General features: G+C 42.6%; 1 protein-coding gene across 8 annotated transcripts in view; it reads right to left on the bottom strand.

The window, feature by feature from the left end:
• LOC147027869 (CUGBP Elav-like family member 3) overlaps positions 1 to 20,617 on the bottom strand; it is a 404,118-nt gene that overhangs the window by 67,438 nt on the left and 316,063 nt on the right. For all 8 annotated transcript variants that reach the window (XM_085877579.1, XM_085877580.1, XM_085877581.1 and 5 more), the window contains exon 6: positions 19,321 to 19,464. In XM_085877579.1, the coding sequence (XP_085733705.1) occupies positions 19,321 to 19,464 (144 nt within the window). The remainder of the gene's footprint in view (positions 1 to 19,320; positions 19,465 to 20,617) is intronic.

The following is a 20,617-nucleotide window of genomic DNA, read 5'->3' as shown; positions in this document are numbered from 1 at the left end:
ACCAACTTCCACTTGCCTTTAATCTTATTCTTCCCTCCAGGTCTTGAAGACAGCTGTTCACCACCATCTCAGAATTTCCCCAACTTAAAACCATGATATTTTCTACCCTCGCTAACACACCGCCCTCCCTCCTCCTCTTTCCCCCTCGCTCCACCCCAGCCAAACCCTACTCCTTCCAAATTTCCAGTTTTTCCATCTTGAGAATTCCTTTCTGTATCCATATTGTCCTTTCCTGTCCTCCATTTCTCCCCCACCCATTGTTTGTCAAAGTCTCCCTCTATCTTGTCCTTCAACTCCAACTTCACTGTTGGTGTTCCCGCTTCATCTCTCTCTCCACCTGCTTTTGTACTGTTACACCGTTATCCATTCAATGTACCAGCTATTCCAAGAGTCTTGACTTTATATACAAAAATAAAACAGCGATCTGGGATTGTACGTGTCATTTTGGCCGAGACACTTGGTGAAAATGTTAAGGACATGTTCAAACGGACACGTGCGATGTTTCATCAGAATGGTCATCATACTGAAAATATCCTGACACGACACAAAACATTATACTTTCTTCTGTAACAAAAATGCCACTGTTATGTTTGTGTGATCTACACTACAAGAGATATGTTTTTCTGTCTGATTGTGTGTGTGTGTGTCGCCATTTTTTGTCAGAGATCACTAAATGGATATTCGTCGCACTTACATCGGTTCATCAGTGAGTGCCGGGGAGTGTTTTTGGCAACAACAAAAAAAAACCTTTTGCATTTTGTTTTTTTCTTTCAATCACTCTATAGTGATGAAGCCTTTGAAGCTACGTGAAAGTTAATATTAAATGATTCCCACCCCCATTCCTTGGTGGGTGCAGGGAAGTGTTTTCAGCCACCACAAAAAAAATTCAAAAAAAGCAAAATTTGATTTCTTCAAAATGCCAACAGGATGAGCACAGAACCGGGGAATGCCAGGTACCAGGAATGCCAGGAATGTCATCATATCTACGAATCGTTGGATACATTGCACTGCTTATATGATGCCAGCTAGTAGATGCCAGTGTTCGTGACTTTATTTAATTTCTGCACATGCAATAACCTCAAGCATTTCTTAAACTGAGCAGATTTAGAAAATTTAAACACCAGAATTGATCTTCTTTCATAATATGACCCATCACTTTGGCATCGATAGATACAAATAAAATATTAACATTTCGTTTTTAAAAGTTTCTTCAACCACTTAGTTGGAATGCTTGCTTGAGTGGTTATGCCACGCAGGAGAGTGCGCTTCAAGCTTCGATGGTGATATGGTGGCTCGGTTCTCTGTGGTAATATCTCTGGGGTTAGGAATGCAAAATAAATTAGATGATTACAATGAGTAAAAAATGTTTTCAGTTGTTGCAAAGCAACGAATCTATCCCTCTCTCACCCACCTCTATCCCTCTCTCACCCACCTCTATCCCTCTCTCACCCACCTCTATCCCTCTCTCGCCCACCTCTATCCCTCTCTCACCCACCTCTATCCCTCTCTCACCCACCTCTATCCCTCTCTCACCCACCTCTATCCCTCTCTCACCCACCTCTATCCCTCTCTCACCCACCTCTATCCCTCTCTCACCCACCTCTATCCCTCTCTCCCCCCCCTCTCTCCCTCTCTCACCCACCTCTATCCCTCTCTCACCCACCTCTATCCCTCTCTCACCCACCTCTATCCCTCTCTCACCCACCTCTATCCCTCTCTCACCCAACTCTATCCCTCTCTCACCCACCTCTATCCCTCTCTCACCCACCTCTATCCCTCTCTCACCCACCTCTATCTCTCTCACCCACCTCTATCTCTCTCACCAACCTCTATCTCTCTCACCCACCTCTATCCCCTCTCTCACCCACCTCTACCCCCTCTCTCACACCTCTACCCCTCTCTCACACCTCTACCCCCTCTCTCACGCCTCTACATCTCTCACCCACACCTCTCCCAATCTCACCCCTCTCTCTCTCTCTCCTACTCTACTTCCTTTTCCACCCCTCTTCCTCTCACTCTCTTCCACCCCTGTCCCTCTCTCTTCCACCCATCTCTCTCGATTCCACCCCTCCCACTCCACCCCAATCCCTCTCTCTCTCACCCCTATCCCTCTCTCTCCTACCCCTATACCTCGCTCACCCACCTCTATCCCTCTCTCACCCACCCATATCCCTCTCTCTCCAACCACTCTCCCTCTCTCTCCCACCCCTCTCTCGATTCCACCCTGCTCCCTCCCACACCCGTCTCCCTCCACCCTAATCCCTCTCCCTCCCCACACCATCACTCTCTCTCCCACCCCTATCCCCCTCTCTCTCTCCCACCCCTATCCCTCTCTCTCTCTCTCCCACCCCTATCCCTCTCTCTCCCACCCCTACCCTCTCTCTCCCACCCCTATCCCTCTCTCTCTCTCCCACTCCAATCCCTCTCTCTTCCACCTCGATCCCTCTCTCTCTCTCCCACCTCGATCCCTCTCTCTCTCTCCCACCTCGATCCCTCTCTCTCTCTCCCACCTCGATCCCTCTCTCTCTCTCCCACCTCTATCCCCCCTCTCTCTCTCCCACCTCTATCCCTCTCTCTCTCCCAACTCTATCCCCCTCTCTCTCTCCCACCTCTATCCCTCTCTCACACTCTCTCCCTCTCTCCCACCCCTCTCAGACTCTACCACCCCTCTCCCTCTCTCCAACCCCTCTCCCTCTCTTCCACCCCTCTGCCTCTCTTCCACCCCTCCACCTCTCTCACCCGACTCCCTCCCTCTGTTAAGGGGACTGTTAAGGACTGATGGTTTCGTTTTGAATTTATAATGGCTTCCCCAAAATGTAGCATATATGAATCAGATTCAGTGAGACCAGAGGGGTGCAAAGGTTGCTGCATGTGCGAGCAAGCATGCATGCAGGTAGGCATTTACCAGGTAGAGAGAATAAGTTTTAAATGCTCCTGTCTGGTTTTATAGAGAACCTGGCGGTTAAAAAGAAAATGTTGCTGTTTGGGTACATTTTATTGCCCTTCCCTTCTCCCCCCCCCTCATGCTGCCACCCCCTCCCCTTGTGCTGCCTTCCCTTTCCCTCCCCCCACACCACCTTCCCTTCCCCTCACACTGCCTTCCCTCCCCCTTCCCTCACCCTTACCTCCTCCAAAACCCCCTCCCCTCTCCACCCACCTTGGACATCTCTTGGCGGTCTCTGCATGCTGTATTAATGTGCTGTTTTTACCGTACCAATTTTGTTCAATCCCATACCAACCCCTCCCCCCTTTCCACAAGTCCCACTACCAAAGGCAAGTCAAGAACCCCTCCCCTCATGCTTACCTCCTCCCAAACAGCCTCCTCCTCCTCTCTCCCCCATCCACCTTACTCCCACCCCTCCCAGAGCGTATTACGTTTGGTGAAGCGTCGCTCTCCCCACACCCTTCCTCACTCTCCCCCCCCCTTCGCTAGCTCCCCCGTTCTTCAACCCCTCCTGGCTCCCTAACCAACCCTTTCCCCCTCCCCATCTCCAATACCTCTATCCCCCCTCCTGCCCTCGCTCTCGATCTCTCTCTCCCCTTCCATCCTCTTTCCCTCACCTCCCTTATCTACCCCGCCCCTCCCTCCTCCCCCCCCCATAATATCACCATCAGCAAAGCGACGGGTTGTATTTGCGAGCATTTAATAAAAATTACCCCCGTGTGGGGGTGACGGTCATCTCTATAATGTTTTTTACCATCATAATCGATGAACCGTTGCCAGATATCTCCTAAAATGACATACTAGATAGGTTTTGAAAATGGCGACTTTCACAACTTTCGTGACCTCGTGACCTTGACCCTGACCTCGAATCCGGGAAAAAATATGTCGTTGGGTATCACTGGCAACGGTTCATCGATACAAATATCATCGACCTCTACCCACCTACCAAATTTCATCAAGATCGGAAGTAAAAAGTTTTCTTTGTACCGGGAGGTGTTTTTGACCATCTTCCAGGTTACGTGGCGGCCAAACGGGACGGAAATTCAAAAATCTGTCCGGTTAGATACAAGATAATATTTTTTACTATCATAATCAATAAACAGTTGCCGAATATCTTGTAGAATGGCAGACGAGATAGGTTTTGAAAATGGCGATTTTTATAACTTACGTAACCTCGTGACCTTGACCCTGACCCTGACCCCGGACAAACGTTATATCGTTGTGCAACACTCATCGACCTCTTCCCACATACTAAGTTTCATCAAGATCGGAAAGAAAAATTGTTGACGGACGGACGTACGGACATTTGGTCCGGCTTTATTAGGTCATCTCGGTAGAGATGACCTAAAAATGTGTAAAGTCGCGGCGTTTCATCTGGAACAGCCTGTGTTTTACATGTCGATTCAGGTTTGGAATGTTCATTTCACGCTTTATTGTGCTGTTCCAATACATTTGGTAACGTCGTGTACATGTAATATGAAAGCTCAACATGAACATACATCTACCGGTACCGGTACCGCTACATATGAGATAAGAATATTGATTTTGCTGTCGGAGATAAGGTCGGAGACGGAGACATTAAAACGAATCCGACCGACCGACCGATCATCTGTCCATGTACTTTTGTGTGTGCGATATTTCAAAAACCGTTCAAGATTTAGCTTTCGTATTACACAGATCTATTCCTCATACTACCCAAAAGGCAGGGGATCAACTGTATCAGCTCCTTGTTTATCATGGAATGTCATTACTATTAGATAATATTATGTACAGCATTAGAGGATATTGTACTGAGTAAATATTAAAATGATATATAAGTTTTAAAGACTTTTTAAAAATTATTATTATGATGATGTTGCTGTTGTATGATGATGATGTACAGTACTGTGCAAAGGTATAAGGCCACTTTGGAAATAAGCATTTTTATTGTCACACTGGCATATTTTAATAAATCAAAGGGTTATAATGATCATGGTTTTTTAAAAGAAACAAAAATTATTTGTATTTTACAATATTAATACATGAAAATAAAATATTTGATGTGATGACCACCTTTTTCAATGCAAAGCAGCAGATTTCCATCTTGAAATGCTTTCCTGCAATTTCTGGAGAATTTCTATTGGGAGGTTGTTTCATGCATTCTGCAATGTTTCCAGAATTACATCTGCCACCGAAGGTGGACAGAGGTTATGTTTTTGTTACCACCGTCTGTTTGTCTGTCTGTGAGCATGATATCTCAAATAGTTATGGACGGATTCGGACAAAATTTGGTGGACAGCTTGGGTGTGTGACAAGGAAGAATTGATTCGATTTCGGTGAAGATCCGGATCCGGATCTGGATTAGAGAATTAATTTTTTTCTTTTTAAAGTGATTCTTCACCATTGAGAGATAGGGCCAAAAGCGATATACAGTATAGCATGATATTTCAAAAAGTTGTGGATTATGACAATACTTGGTGGATGAGTTGTGTAGGTGACAAGAACAAGTCAATTAGATTTTGGTTAAGGTCCAGGTGCAGGTGCAGATCTGGCCGATCAGTGGGATACAAAACGTAAACTGTTCAGCCTGACGGAATTATGCACTCCACCAAGTGCTGTTCAAATTTGTCTTTTGATCATTGTTGTTTTTCCTTTTTCTTCCTGTCTTAATAATCCAAGTCTGATACCACCACGTTTTCTTCACGAATCTGTCATTTCACTGTTGCAGGTAATATAAACTCACGCTGTGCCCAAGATATCAAACTCGACGAGGCTCAAAATAAATGTTTTACACCAAGAAGGCAATACTCAGAGAGAAATATCCTGCAAAACAGGTATTTCTAGATGTCGCATTCAAGCAACAATAGAGAATCATCATGAAATCAGAGACAATAAAGACATAAAACGGATTTGAAGGCCAAAGAAACTCAGCAAAACAGATGAGCAATACTTAAAAGATAAATTCCTTGAGAAACAAGGAGAGAAAAAAAAAGACATAGAATGTCATAGTCTCTGTGGTTTTAGTAATCTGGTTGTACAGAGTTTAAGGGCGAGCCAATAGTTACAAGATTTATGTGTGTGCGCAACTTACTTGAGTGATCATGTGACACTGAGGATTGCGTACAATTGGGTTATTAGGTCATGAATATTAATGACGTGGGTCACAGTTACATTGTGCAAGATAGTTGGTCATGTGACATGCATGATGTTTTCGATTGGGAATGCAAATTTTGCACAAAAGGGATTCAATGTTGACACATTTTGGGGGAGAGTCGGCCAGCTGCCAGTCGGCCATCTTGGATCTGATCTCATGACATGCATAGGTATGCAATCATTCGTCATCTGTGTGCCAAGTTTGAACAAGATCAGTAAATGCCTGTCCAAGAAATGGTTGAGGATGTGTTCAATGCTCAGCTTTTTTTTTCTACAACTAAAATGGCCGCCAGTCTACCAGACGGCCATCTTTGATCAGATTGAAAAATAAAGGGAGGCGCACGTGTATTCCATGATGTGCAGTGCTTGTGCCAAGTTTGAACAAAATCAGACAATGCATGTCTGAGAAATGGTTGTGGGGGCAGGTTAAATAACAAAGTGGCCGTCTGTTGGCCATCTTGGATCTGATCTCAAAAAGAAATGACGTACATATGTAAGACATCATTCATTATCTGTGTGCCAAGTTTGAATAATATCAGTAAATGCATGTCCGAGAAATGGTTGTGGGGACAGGTTAAGTAACAAAGTGGCCGTCTGTTGGCCATCTTGGATCTGATCTCAAAAATAAATGACGTACATGTGTAAGGCATGATTCATTATCTGTGCGCCAAGTTTGAATATCATTGGTAAATGCATGTCCGAGAAATTGTTAAGGATGTGTACGACATCGGGTTTTTTTTACCACTAAAATGGCCGCCAGTCAGCCATCTTTGATCGCATCGCGAAACAAAATGATGTTCATATGTATACCATCACGTGTTGTCTTTGTGCCAAGTAAGAATAAAATTGGTCCATACATGCCCAAGATATGGTTGCAGACACATGCACACACACACAGCCACCAAAATCGAGACCAAATCCATAAGCCCCTGTTCTTGACCAAGTCCAGCGGGGGCTAAAAAGTACTGAATTCACACAAGAACTGGCACAGGCAGTGGACTCATCAGTGGACTCATCTACTGTGAGAAGGTCTCTTCTCAAAAGTGGTCTCCATGGGCGAGTTGCTGTCAAAAAGCATTTTCTACGTAAAGGTAACAAAGCCAAAAAATTAAAATATGCCAAAGAACATCAGAGTTGGAATGCTAATGAGTAGGGAAAGGTACTTTGAAGTGATGAGTCAAAGTTTTTGTCACAAAGAGAAGGCAATATGTCAGGAGGAGGATTGGTGAGAAGTATAAGGATATGTGTCTACAGCCTCCTGTGAAGAATGATGGAAGCTCTGTTCGGGTTTGGGGATGTATTTCTGCTGCTGTGTTGGTGACTTGGTGAGAATTGAAGGAACGATGAATACTGACAAGTACAAGCAGATCCGAATACACCATAGCATCTCGTCGGAATGGACGATAATTGGTGACAACTTTGATTTCAAGCACGACAATGACCCCAAACTGGAAATGTTGTTGAAACATGTTTACAAAGAAAAGCAGTCATAAACTCTACAACTATTAAAATAGCCCCTTAATGTCCTAACCTGATCATCATAGAAGCTATCTGTGATTATTTGGACGAAAGGAAAAATAGGACCGCACGTCTTGAAGCTCACCTGGATCAGGAGCAAGTCACAACCCCCCCCCCCCCACTCCCACAGACCCCCCATGACCCTGATTTTGTTTTTTTTTATTCCATGAAAAAACTTTGGTACATCATGGGTGATGAAGGTTGTGGTCAAGTTTCATCGAATTTGTGTGTGTAGTTTCGGAGAAGAAAACAAACACCTATTTGGGGGTCACCCCCCCATAGACCCCTTTAATCAGTGCAGATTTTGATGCAGTCAACATAATTCGGTACATCACAGGTGATGAAGGTTGTGGTCAAGTTTTATCAAAAATCGCGTCTTTCGTTCAAGCGATAATGACTGAAGTATTTACGAACTGACTGATTGGCTGACTCACTCACTGACTCACCTCTGGCACTGCCCAAATGCATAAGCTCACTGGACTAAAGTCCAGGTGAGCTAAAAATGAAAAACAACCAAAATCAAAAGAAGAATTATGGGAAACATTGGGGGGAGAGCGAGGAAGGGGGAGGAAGTGGGGAGAGCGATGCCTCACCAAACGTTGCTATACTGCGGGAGGGAGGGTGTGAGGAAAGTGAGAGAGAGAGAAAAGAGGAGAGGGAGAGTGAAAAAAAAAGACAGAAAGGTGAGTGGTGGAGGTGGGGTTAGTAAAAAGAATGATATGTTATGCTAAATGACCGAACACACGCACACAAAAAAACTCTTGTCAGAACAGCTGTACACACGACGACACAACAGAGTTTGTAAAGTAATCCACTGGCATATCTGCAAAAATTTTAACATCCCAGTTCCAGAAAATTTGTGGGAACATGACCCAAAAGTAATCACTGAAAACTTGGAAGTACCTACCGCTCACGTATGACCTCATAATCCCATCGAGCGTGAATATTGAAAACAAAGCGCTGCGACCAGATATCATACGTGGGTATAAAAAAAGAGAAGAAGGCATTGCTGATTGAGGTGTTAATTAATGCCATTGATTTTGGACTAAACAATGCAGAAATCAAGAAAATGACCAAATACCAAAACCTCAAGGATGAAGTGAAAAGATCCTGGAAGCTGAAGAATGCCAAAGTTGTACCAGTGATCGCTGGAGCTACAGGAATGATGACAAAGAACCTCAGAGATATTAAACATAGGTGCACTACTCCTCAGCGCTCACCTGGTAGCGGCTGGATAAGATAACCAGGCAACCACTGGTAGGCATAGATGACCCACAAAATATATAACGGAGAAGAAAGTAAATACTATTATGTTTGTGGGGTAGATGGAGGAATTTCATATAGGACTGTATAGATAGGATTGTATGGAGGAGCTTGGTCCGTGGACGTGTAGGAGACATCTTGATGTGAATTAAGTCGGGAAACTGTGAGCTTTAGTGTTATGCGTCACCACACGGGGGGGCAGTGCCGTGTTGAATTAGGTAGGGTTTAAGGATAAGTTCTCCCAGTACGTGAGTGCCCCCTATGACCTTTTCCTATGTTTTTGTATTTCAATACCGGCGATAAAAACGGGATCACATCCTTAAACCAACAACTGAGCTGCACGTCCAAACAGGCAGAAAACACCGCCTCCAAAAATGACAGCTCATAAACAATGCCCCCTGAGTGGATAATTGATGGGCGTGATGTCAGGGAGGAGGAAAAAGTTAGGTTTGGAGCAGGAGACGAAGGAGGATGGCACAGGTGGGAGTGAGGATCATGGTTAAGAGAGAGAGCCTGTGGAAGGAGAGTGAGGGCAGTCAGAGTCTCGTGTGGGGGACAAGGAGTCGAGATGAAGGCTTGGAGCAGGACAGAAGTGAGAGAGGCAGGATCGGCTTGGTTGAAAGATAAAAGCATTATGGCTGGCTTCCCCTCGAAGTGGTGAAGAAGACTGCACAATTCTTGTGTTCATGCTGAGACGCATGGTGGAGCAAGACGCTGGCCATTGAGTGTTAGGCTGGATTGTGTGAGACCAGCCTCGAAGCCTTGTGTTGTGCCATCGGGGAAAGAGACAGTGCAATTTTGCATAGTAGCGGCGTCAGCGAGGGCGATCGACGAAAGAAGTTGCACAGCAGTTTCTGAGCCCTGATGTTCAGTATCACCACCCGAATTGCCTCCTGTAAGTTTGCCCACTCAGACAGCGGCTGTGCGCCATTTTGGGTGCATTTTCCCATGCAGGATGACGCGGTTCGACCCCAAAGATCATAAAAGATGACTTCTGGAGCCGAAGCTAAGGGTCGGAAGAAAGGGAGGATTTTTCTTTGATTTATCTGTTCCCTTGTTTGTATTTAGGTCTGTGTGGAGGTGCCTCAAAATTAGATTTACAGTAGTATTCCCTCACGTTCCGTTTCGATTATTACCCTTTGAATCATCACCATTGTAAATATTTGATTTATTTTCATTAAACCCCAGATTTATTTAAGTTGCTTGTGTCTGTCTATCTGTCGTGGGTTTGAGATAAACCCCCTTGTGGCGTGTGCTATCCTCCTGGTGAAGCGCCTTGCTGTTTATTTCCCGCACGCGCCATAATCTCAAAGAATCTCGGCTGGAAGCCTCCAAGGGAGAACTGTTTGGCTATCCATCCAGGTAGGGTTAACCCCACTGGACACGACAATACCCATGGATTTTTTGTTTAATACCATGAATAAACTTTAGTACATCATAGGTGGTGAAGATCGTGGTCAAGTTTCATTGGAATTGTATGGAAATTTTGGAAAATTTGGAATTTTGGAAAAGAAAGCAAATACATATTTTGGTGGGCAAAATCCCCTTACCCTTAAATCTCCTTAGAGCCTGATTTTGCTGATGTCATGAACAAACTTTGGTATGTTATGGGTGTTGAAGGTTGTAGTGAAGTTTCATTTGAATTGTGTATCTTTTCTGAGAAGAAAGAAAATACCTTTTTGGGGGGTGGGGGAGGGTGTTTCCCCCCTCCCCCCCATAAACTCCCTCTGTAGACCCCTTCAGACTCCGTTTTTTGTTTTTTAATGCCATCACGAGTGATGAAGGTTGCGGTCAAATTTCATTGAAATTGTATGTGTAGTTTCTGAGAAGAAGTTGCAACTATTTGTGGACGGATGGACGGACAGACAATGCACCATCCCATAAGCTCCCAGGAACTATACCTGAGCTAAAAAAAACATCCCTGAGAATATTATTATAAAGGAACTACAGTTGGAAGCTGTCTGGGGCTCAGTGACGATCCTGAAGAGAGCCCTCGGCACAAAAAAAGGAGAACAGAAAGCCTCACATCTTGGTCCATGAATCGTGACCCCTTACCGAAATGAAGGTGGATACTTTGAGCCAGCCCTGGGAGGACTCCATTTCACATTATGAAACTCACATATGTCGATACCAATCAAGGACACACACACACACACACACACACACACACACACACACACACACACACACACACACACACACACACACACACACACACACACACACACACACACAGACCTGGTAGGTCTCTGTTTCACCTCCTGATGAAACCCACCCACATGTGGAGATTGCAGGCAACAACAGCAACTCCCACAAATGTTTACACGCGCGCGCACGCACGCACGCACGCACGCACGCACGCACACACGCACACACACACACACACACACACACACACACACACACACACACACACACACACTGAGATCTGGGGGGGGGAGCATTCAAAACCAAAAGTTCATACATGCAGCAATCTTTGTACCACACGAGTCGGCTCCAAATCTGATTCGTACATGCTACAGTCCTCTCAACAGGGTTGAAAAATGTGGGACCAGGGGGAGGGTTGGGAGAGAGAGATAGAGGCGTAGAGAGAGGGAGAGAGAGAGGGGAGGCGGAGAGGGGAGGGATCACAAAGAGGGATCGGGGTTGGAGAGAGTGGTAGGGTTGGGAGGGAGAGGGGTGAGTGATTCCAGCAGATGTGACGCAGTTTATCGTCCATCCGAGAGATGATATACACAGTTATGAATCACCCAGCCCGTGAAACACTGGGATGACAGTTTATAGCTGGGTTGGGATTCGAATCCAGGCGACACAGAGTGAGCATGCGTACCTATCGGCTTTCCTGCCGTGATGTGGCGATTCCTTACTTCAGAACTGAAAAGATGTTTTTTCCTCATTGTGATCATACAATTTTTTTTTTGCCTTCCTCCCTCCATTGTAGAACCACGGTATTGCAATTGAATGTTGAAGAACGTGTCAAGTGGCTTTACCAAGTAATGCACGAAACGTTTGAAGAAATTTTTAAAAGGGAAACATTTAATTTACATGTGTATTTATCTCTGCCAGCCTGGTGTTGGCTTAGTGGTTAGGGTGGTGGCTTGGGATCGAAGGGTCCTGAGTTCAAGCCCCGTTGGCTGCTGAATTAACACCAGGGGGTTGACTCAGCCTGTCATCCTTCAGAGGTCGTCGAAATGAGTGCCAGTGTACTGGTCCCGGTGTATGCCCCGGTTAGAATAGGTGTACCATATCCCTGTGTGTCGTAAGAGGCGACCAGGGTTGGCGTCAGGAAGGGCATCCGGCCATAAAACATTGCCTCAAGAAAAAGCCAAAACCCCTGCACAGCAGGGAAAAATGGCTGTAAAAACGGTCATTTATATATATATATATATGTATTTATCTCTGCCGAAGTGATGGGTCGTATAACGTCGTCAAAATGGGAAACGTCGTGGAAAATAAAATTTCACATTTTCAGTGAGGCAGCTACCGCCTGTTGCAGGACAAAACGTGCCCAATGCAGGCGAGTATCCCCGATCATTGTTCAAGTCAATCTATATACAGTATTCAGTGACAGTGCGAATATTGTAGAGTGTTGGCTTAAGCACTCCAATGAAATTGTTGATATGCAATTGGCAATCAGCGACCGTCATATTAAACATACACCTCCCGGAGATGCCCGAAATGTCAAATATGTCTGATTGGACAAATGAACACTTTTCTAGGAGTCGGAACTGGTTGTAAGTTCCATTCTGGAGCTTAAATCTTGTAATTCTGCTTAGTTTAAGAGAAACTCGCGGTGATCACATGTGCGGAAATTAAATAAAGCAACGAACGCTGACGCCTCCTGGCGTTTATAAGCATTGCAATGTCCCCAGCGATTCGTAGCTATGATGACCAGGCATTCGATAATATGAGTGAGGAAAGTGAAACAAAAAAAAAACTTTAGCATTAAGAAATCGTTGCAGCCTATTCCAAGTTAAGGCAAGGTTGAGTAGGCCAAAAAAAATGGTGGCTTTAGACCCCAGGGAGGATTCAGATTCAGGAAATGCCTTAAGACCCCAGACAGCGAGGTGGCTGAGGATCTCCTGATGAAGGATATAATTAAATAAGGCCGTTAATTATCTTCAAAAGAGGTGTTCTAATGAACCCAAACACACAATTTTCACTCTTCCATTCCCTAGGAGTTTTTTGAGTATGCCTGCAAAGTTTCAGGCTGTGAGGTTTTATTATTTTGGATTTACAGAGGACGCACACACACACACACACACACACACACACACACACACACACACACACACACACACACACACACACACACACACACACACACACACACACACACACACACACACATTGACATTTATTAGTGTAGATATATCGTTTTTGGCCCAATCTCTCAATTGTGAAGAATAACTTTAAAAGTTAAAATAATCTGGTATCTGGATCCGGATTCGCATCTTCACCAAAATCGAATCAATTTGTCCTTTGTCACGCACCCAACCTTGTCCACCAAGTTTCACCTGAAACCATCCACAACTTTTTGCGATAGCCTGCTACATATCTGTTTAGCCCGAGCTCTTTAAAGAATTACTTTAAAAAAATTCTAGTATCCGGATCCACACCATCACCAAAATTTTATCAATTCGGCCTCGTCACACACCCAACCTACCCAGCAAATTTTATCTAAATCCGTGCACAACTTTTTGAGATATCCCGCACACAAACAGACAGGGATGAAAACACAACCTCCTTCCACCTTCGGTGGTGGAGGTTATTTTGTAAAATACAATTCATTTTTGTTTCTTTCATAAAACGTGATCATAACAACACCTTGTATTTATTAAAATATGCCAATGTGACAACACACATGTTTATTTTCAAGGTGGCCTCAAACTTTTGCAAAATACTGTGTGTTGATGATGATTATGGTGGTGGTGGTAATGGTGATGGTCGTGGTAGTGGTGGTGATGATGGTGTTATTGGTTATGGTGGTGGTGGTTGTGGTGGTGGCAATGGTGCTGGTGGTGGTGTTGCAAAAATAATAAAATAAATATAAATTATAATTTATACATTGAGGACTTCGATAGTCCACTTCTGCAATCCGAGTTCATCTCAAAATATAATTACTCACCATTTGACTGTCGGTGTAAATCCAGTTGGCTCACTAATGCCCTTCAAGCAGAATGTGATATGGGTGTTCCACGTGATCTGGTCTGCAGGTAGTGTTAGTTACACGTTGTTGTCGACTTTTAGTGCCCTTATGACAATTTAATGGCACTAAAATGCCATTGCTGCCTAAATCTCGCAAAGTGAACGAAATAAATTTATAGTGTACCATTGGCTATTCAAGTATAATCAAGAAAGAATCAATAAAGGCAGAAAGTATAGCAATGGCTTTGTGATCAATCCACAAAGGTAAAGGTCTAAATGCAGACATGGAACCAAAACACAGACATGAAATGCCATTTCAATACTACAGAGAAAGAGGGAATGAGATGGCTGATAGACTGGTGGGCAATCAAACTCATATATATATATATATATATATATATATATATATATATATATATATATATATATATATATATATATATATATATTTTTTTTTTTCATAACGAAAGACAAGCTTGCGGTTAGTGACGATTGAATGGAGGTCTGATGTTTTAATGATCCTAACATTAATGTTCATTCGGGACAAGGTGTGAAATTATGGGTAAAATTACTCCGTAATTGAAAAAGTTGATAACGTAAACATTATGCTCGAGTCTGGGGAGGAAAAAAAAAAAGAAAGAAAGAAAAAGAAGAGTTGAACAGTAAATTGCAGAAACTTAATAATTAATATGATAATGAACCAGAGCGATCGAGGAAGAGTGGAAATTAATCTTACATCCGACGGAACAGAAAGGCAAAAATTATTCCCCGTGTAAATTCTTGGAAAGCCTTTTGAGGTGAATGAACAGACGGTGTATGAAAAATAATCCGCAGAGCTGCATTGTTTGAGTCCAAATTAATAAACCTGAAATTGAGGGGATACAAACGCAATAATTACAACTCTATAAATGAAAATCTTCAGTGTGCCCACAATATAATTAAATTTCATACCATTGGGGAGAAACAGGGAAAAAAAAAATAATCCAAGTTTTCCACTTGTTCAATGCAACGTAATGTATATCGAGTTCAATCAGCTTTGAAAATTTCCGTTCGGGTGTGCAAATACTGCCACCCAGAATGCAAATCACAGTACGTCAAGTATTGCTGCGAATGCAGTCTTCTTCTTTCGTATGCAGCACAAGGCTGCGGGGTAGCATCATTGACTCAGGGCATGGCTGTGCCGCTGATGCGATGCCCTCCGTAGGTTAGGGTAGGAATTTGAAATTTGTTCAGTCGTGCTGGCGATAGCTTGCCTACTCTTCAAAAAGGACACCGTGGGATCTTTAAAGTTCACCAATTAATGTCTGCAGATGGGACGGCGACTGCAGTTAATGCGAGTTAAACTGGATTACGTCAAATGTGAATTAAATGGCAGTAACTTAACTTAATTTCAAGGTTTTGGTAATGCCATCTAAGGGTCATGAAGGAGCCTGTACATATAAAGGGTGTTCCTAAAATATCTTTCCTATGTTTAATGTAAATAACAAAACTCAGACGTATAAGCATACAGTTTGTACCGTATTGTAGCCCAACTCATATAATTCTTATTTGGACCATTTTCCTTCAAGCTCCCTGATCAAATCAGGTTGAGATAATGTCATGAGGAATAAATATCTACAACATGAAAGCTAAAAGTTCAACGGTTTTTGAAATATCGCGTACACAAGCCAAGTTACCGAAATGGTTGCCATGGCAACAGAATTCAGCCAATCACCGCCGTGATCTAATCGGGTTGAGATCATGTCATGAGAAATCTATATCTGCAATACGAAAGCTAAATGTTCAACAGTTTTTGAGATATCGCGTACACAAAAGTACAAGGACAGATATAATCGGTCGGTCAGACGGAGCTCATTTTAACGCTCATTTTCAATGCTGAAGATCTAGTTGAACTGTATCCACTGCACTTCCCTCACCCATACAATCAAAAAATGCTTCATACAACTGCAATACATTTGTTTCACTTGAACTCCTTCAGGAAATCCATGCTGACCACCTTAAGTTACTTTAAAATTTATCGAAATGGTTCCCAATCACATCCCTAATTCATATCTCCAACACCTTTCCCACAATTGAAGTCAAGCAAACAGGTCTTTAGTACCCCAGTTATTCTCTGGTTCCTTTATTAAATAATGGTGTTACATTCGCTTCTTCCCACTCCCTCAGGTGCCTGTCCTGACTCCAATAAGCTGTTAAAGATATCGGTTAACATCCCACTAATCTGCTCTTCCATCTCCCTCAATACTCTGATGCATATTTTTCTGGCCATAAAGCTTTAGCTTCTCTTGGCTTTAAGCTGCTTCTTAACTTCCTCCACTCCGATCTGGAACTCCTCTAAAAGCCCTTGTTCGCCCCTCGATGGATTATCTCAGCCACTGGTAATTCCCCTGATTTGTGTAACTACTGAAGAAAAATAAAAATTTACAAACACTGCCAACTCACTTTCATCGCTAATCAATCTCCCTGTGATATCCCACAATGGGCCTACACTTATCTTAACCTGTTTTTTACCCATTATATGTACTCAAAAATGCCTAGATACCAATCTCATTATAATGGAGCAAACGTATATGGTTATGTATGTTTGTATGTATGTATGTATGTATGTATGTATGTATATTTGTGACCAAAACGTTTTATTCTTCAAATTTTCTTTTAAAAATTCCACCATGTTGTTTATATACATTGCCTTCAGAAAATATTTACACCCCTTGACTTTTTCACATTTTGTTGTGTTACAGCCTGAATTTAAAATGGATTAAATTTTTTTTTTTGTCACGGATCTTCACAAAATACCCCACCAATATAATAACAAAGTGAAAACATGTTTTTAGAAATTTTTTCAAATCAATGAAAAATGAAGAACTGAAATGTCTTCCGTCAATAAGTATTCATACATTTCTAAATGGTACTTCTCAAGGGTAATTCTAAAGGGTTCTAAAGGGTAATTTTAATGGGTTTAGCTTGTTTCTAGGCTTTGCCTATTTCATATTCAAAATGCTAAACTGAACCACTTCCTTCGGACACAGGTGTGATTTTTTTCAATCAGACAAAATATTGAATCCAGGTGGTGCATGGGCAACAGAGTGGGTGCCACGACGCTGGTCTGTTTTGATCTTCCCGATATATATTTTTTTCTTTTCTGTGAAGACGTGTTTGTTGCCACTAAAGGTGCACATGTGGAGGTGTACTGAAGAACACAAGAAACTGTATGAATTATGTGACAAAATGCAAAAAATCCGCATCTTGTATCTCTTTTGGTTTGGTTGTAATTTAATTTTTAAACCGGAACAAGACTTTGTGGACAGCCTGTCCTTTGTTCATGAGCTGAAATCTATGTTCATATAATCCATTTACCAATCAAATATTTTGAATAAATCAATAAGCTGTTGCACTCCTTTTACTCTCTTCTTTTCTTTAAATGGCAGGTGCATACAACACCTCAAGACATTCCATATATTGAACGTCCCATTTTTGGGCTCTTTCGACCAGTGCAAGAATAAAAGCCTCCTTTTTTTCTATCGTGGTATTTTTTTACCACGAGCTTCTGCTCATTATGTTTAATACTCTGGGCCATATTCTTCTCATACTCCCTTTTGTTTGTCTTTTCTAGTTATTTTCTCAATGGCCTCTGTTTACTCATATTACATGCCAATCAAAAACATTAGCAAATATCATGTGACAAAAAAACTTTAAGATTATGTAAGACTTTAAGATTATGATTATGTAAGACTTTAAGATTATGTAAGATGTAATTATTTAAGATTATGTAAAAACTTTAAGATTATTAAGATAAAAAACTTTAACTTTATGTAATAATAAGTCTGTTGATTTCATATCACAAGTGGGTCGGTGGTGTCTCTGTTGTTTTACCACCTCTTCTTCGATATTTCACCCTCTGCTCTCTCAGTCCTCCAGCTCTCCTCAGCAATTCCAGGATGCATGCATTGTTCCAGTAACCTTCTCCCCTGGTTAACCTTCCAAAATCCAGGCTGACTGTACACCTCGACCCCTTTGTTCCTCGCTTCTCCCATCACGGGAACTTCCCACTCTTCATTATAGCGCTTCAAGCAGACAATGCAGTGCCACCTCATGTTATTCTCCATCCTGACTCATGATCTTTATTACCACCACTAACCCTTCCTAATCCAACCTTGCTGATTTCAGTGTTTCCTCCTCTCCTCTCGTTCTTCCTTTCCTGTTCGTTTATTTCCTTACTGGTTGTACCCAATTGTTGCCCCACTTCCCCCACTCTCAATTTATCCTTGCTCTTCCACGAGGCTGGTTCTTGTGGATAATTTTTTTTATAGGTGACAATGAAAAACTTAACAAAGTGTCAGGGATTTGAACTTGGGGTCACAGCATCATGAGTGAATTAAGTTTTTCAAGCAAAACTGAAATTTTTTTTTTAAACTATCATTCGATACAATTATATATTCCAAAAACCTTCATTAGAGTTATAAGCCATAAAGTCAAAACACAAATTCAAGTTTACAGCCGAATTAACAACTTATTATTGGAGCATATGCTACCTTCAAGCTTTCTGATGGCTGCATGGCAGGCATCTTTTTAATACAAGGAGTAAGACTCATAATGGAGCTACCACTCACACATCTCACACACACATAGACATACAGACCAGACAAACACAGCCACTGAGCTTGGGGGAAGTGCTGTCACTTCCTGGGATACTCTGGATACCAGCAACATCACAACAATGGAGGTGCCTTTCACACCACACTCAGCGGGGAATTTCCTCCTCCCCATAGAAGCCAACCTATGCTCTATCCTTTTAAATGCTGAACACCAAGCAAGGAAGCAGCACATACCATTCTTTAAAGTCTTTGGTATGATCAGCTGGGGTTTGAGCCAACGACTTCCCAGAGTCAGAGCAGACACTCTAACTATTAAACCACAGAGTCTGGTAATATGATAATCTATTAAATAATATTGCATTTCATACAGGTTGATGTCCAAATTTATGTTACAAATGTGTCCATTGTGACCTCATTCACTCGCAGCGTAAACAAATAGCCAATAGGAGGCACTGCATGGTGGATAAAGCTGTTCTTCATCGAGAGTGTGAAGTTGTTTTTCTCTTTTGTGAGCAAGTCCGAATACATTACCACCCAGATACTATAAAGCACACCTATTTGCCTCATCATGCATCTGACTGTTAATGAAAGAAATGGTTACCTCTCAACAAAGGATCACATAAGCAATATGGCGTAGCAACTAGCAGGAAGATTAGCCTGTATAAACGTTGTCGGAGAGATCAGCAGTCACAAAGGACTGCTGAAGAAAGAAACACTCACTGCCTGTGTGTAGGCTCCATATGCGCCAAACTGCAGTACCATAGGGTTGAATATCCCAAGCTGACCGGCCATTTGCTGCATCCTCCTTAATGTTCGCTCCTTGTCTGTGTCTGCAAATTTCACCACCAAGCTGGAAGAAGCACCCTGTAGGACAGTGGGGTACAGGGTTCAAAATTTTGATAGCTTAGCATTCTAATTCAATGTCACCAGTAAGCGAGCCTGAGCTTTCATACCTAAACTCATGGCAAAGGTGGAGTTAGCATGACTGGTCGCATGGTCATATGGACATAAATAGTTAAACCACAGCCAGTAATCTGATCCAATGTGTTGTGTCATTCTTCGATAGGAAAATAGGTGCTGCCAAAACAGTTTCTTGATCACAAGGATTGCGCTCCATCGCTTTCCCGTTGGAAGTCCAGGTTGGGTATTGACTGGTGTACCAGCACACATGTACATCCTCTTTCTCAAAGGCACTGTGAGATTTTTTTAATGCACAGAAACAAATGTTACCATGGGATCTTCAATGTTCACAAACAACTGCTCGCCAATGGGACAGCTGAAGTGAGCATCTCTATATATGATGAAATTCCCTGCCTGGACAGTACCACTCCATAAAGTCCAATCTAATTCCATGAGGAGTTAAACCCAGATCAAGCAGTAATGTAAACGTTATCGAAGCTTAATGGCTTCTGCTGATGAAATATTTAACAATGTCCTTCTCAAAATCAGGTAATGAGACATTGGCCTCCAGATCAAACATCCGTCAGACCCCATTCATCTCTTGTCCGTGAACAATGGTAGATCTCCAATAATAATGTAATGAAAATTTTTGTACCTGCTCAAAGCACACTCTCATCATCATAGAAATGTCATTGCCAGTATTATTGCTGGACAACCATTTTCATTATCTGACCTACATCAGGATAATATACTGTTATCTTTTTCTCATTACCATCAAATATAATGATACGGGCAGGTGTTTAACAATCACAACAGGTCTGCGAGCAGTAAGTGATGAATCCAGGCCCTGCAGTTACACAGACAGTGTTAAGATCTTGTAAGTCAACCTGGCTAACTCTGTGCTTACAAAGATCTCACCGCTGTAGCATAAGTGGTACAGAGTGCAGGACTTAGTCTATGACTGTCGACCATAGCCTTAAATAGTGGAATATTATTCTTTCTCACCGAGATCGAATCATGAACAGGTCTGAGCTCATCCGTAACACTTTCGTGAAGTATGTAACCTGGTGCTGCTCGCAGGGTGTGAATAAACATCAACCAACAGCTTGATAGAGTA

This window comes from Eptatretus burgeri, chromosome 4 (assembly GCF_056783735.1).
Source record: "Eptatretus burgeri isolate ZD-2024b chromosome 4, Ebu_testis_v1, whole genome shotgun sequence".
NCBI lineage: Eukaryota > Metazoa > Chordata > Myxini > Myxiniformes > Myxinidae > Eptatretus > Eptatretus burgeri.
Note: the sequence above shows the minus strand (reverse complement) of the source record. Positions and strands in the feature narration are given on the sequence as shown.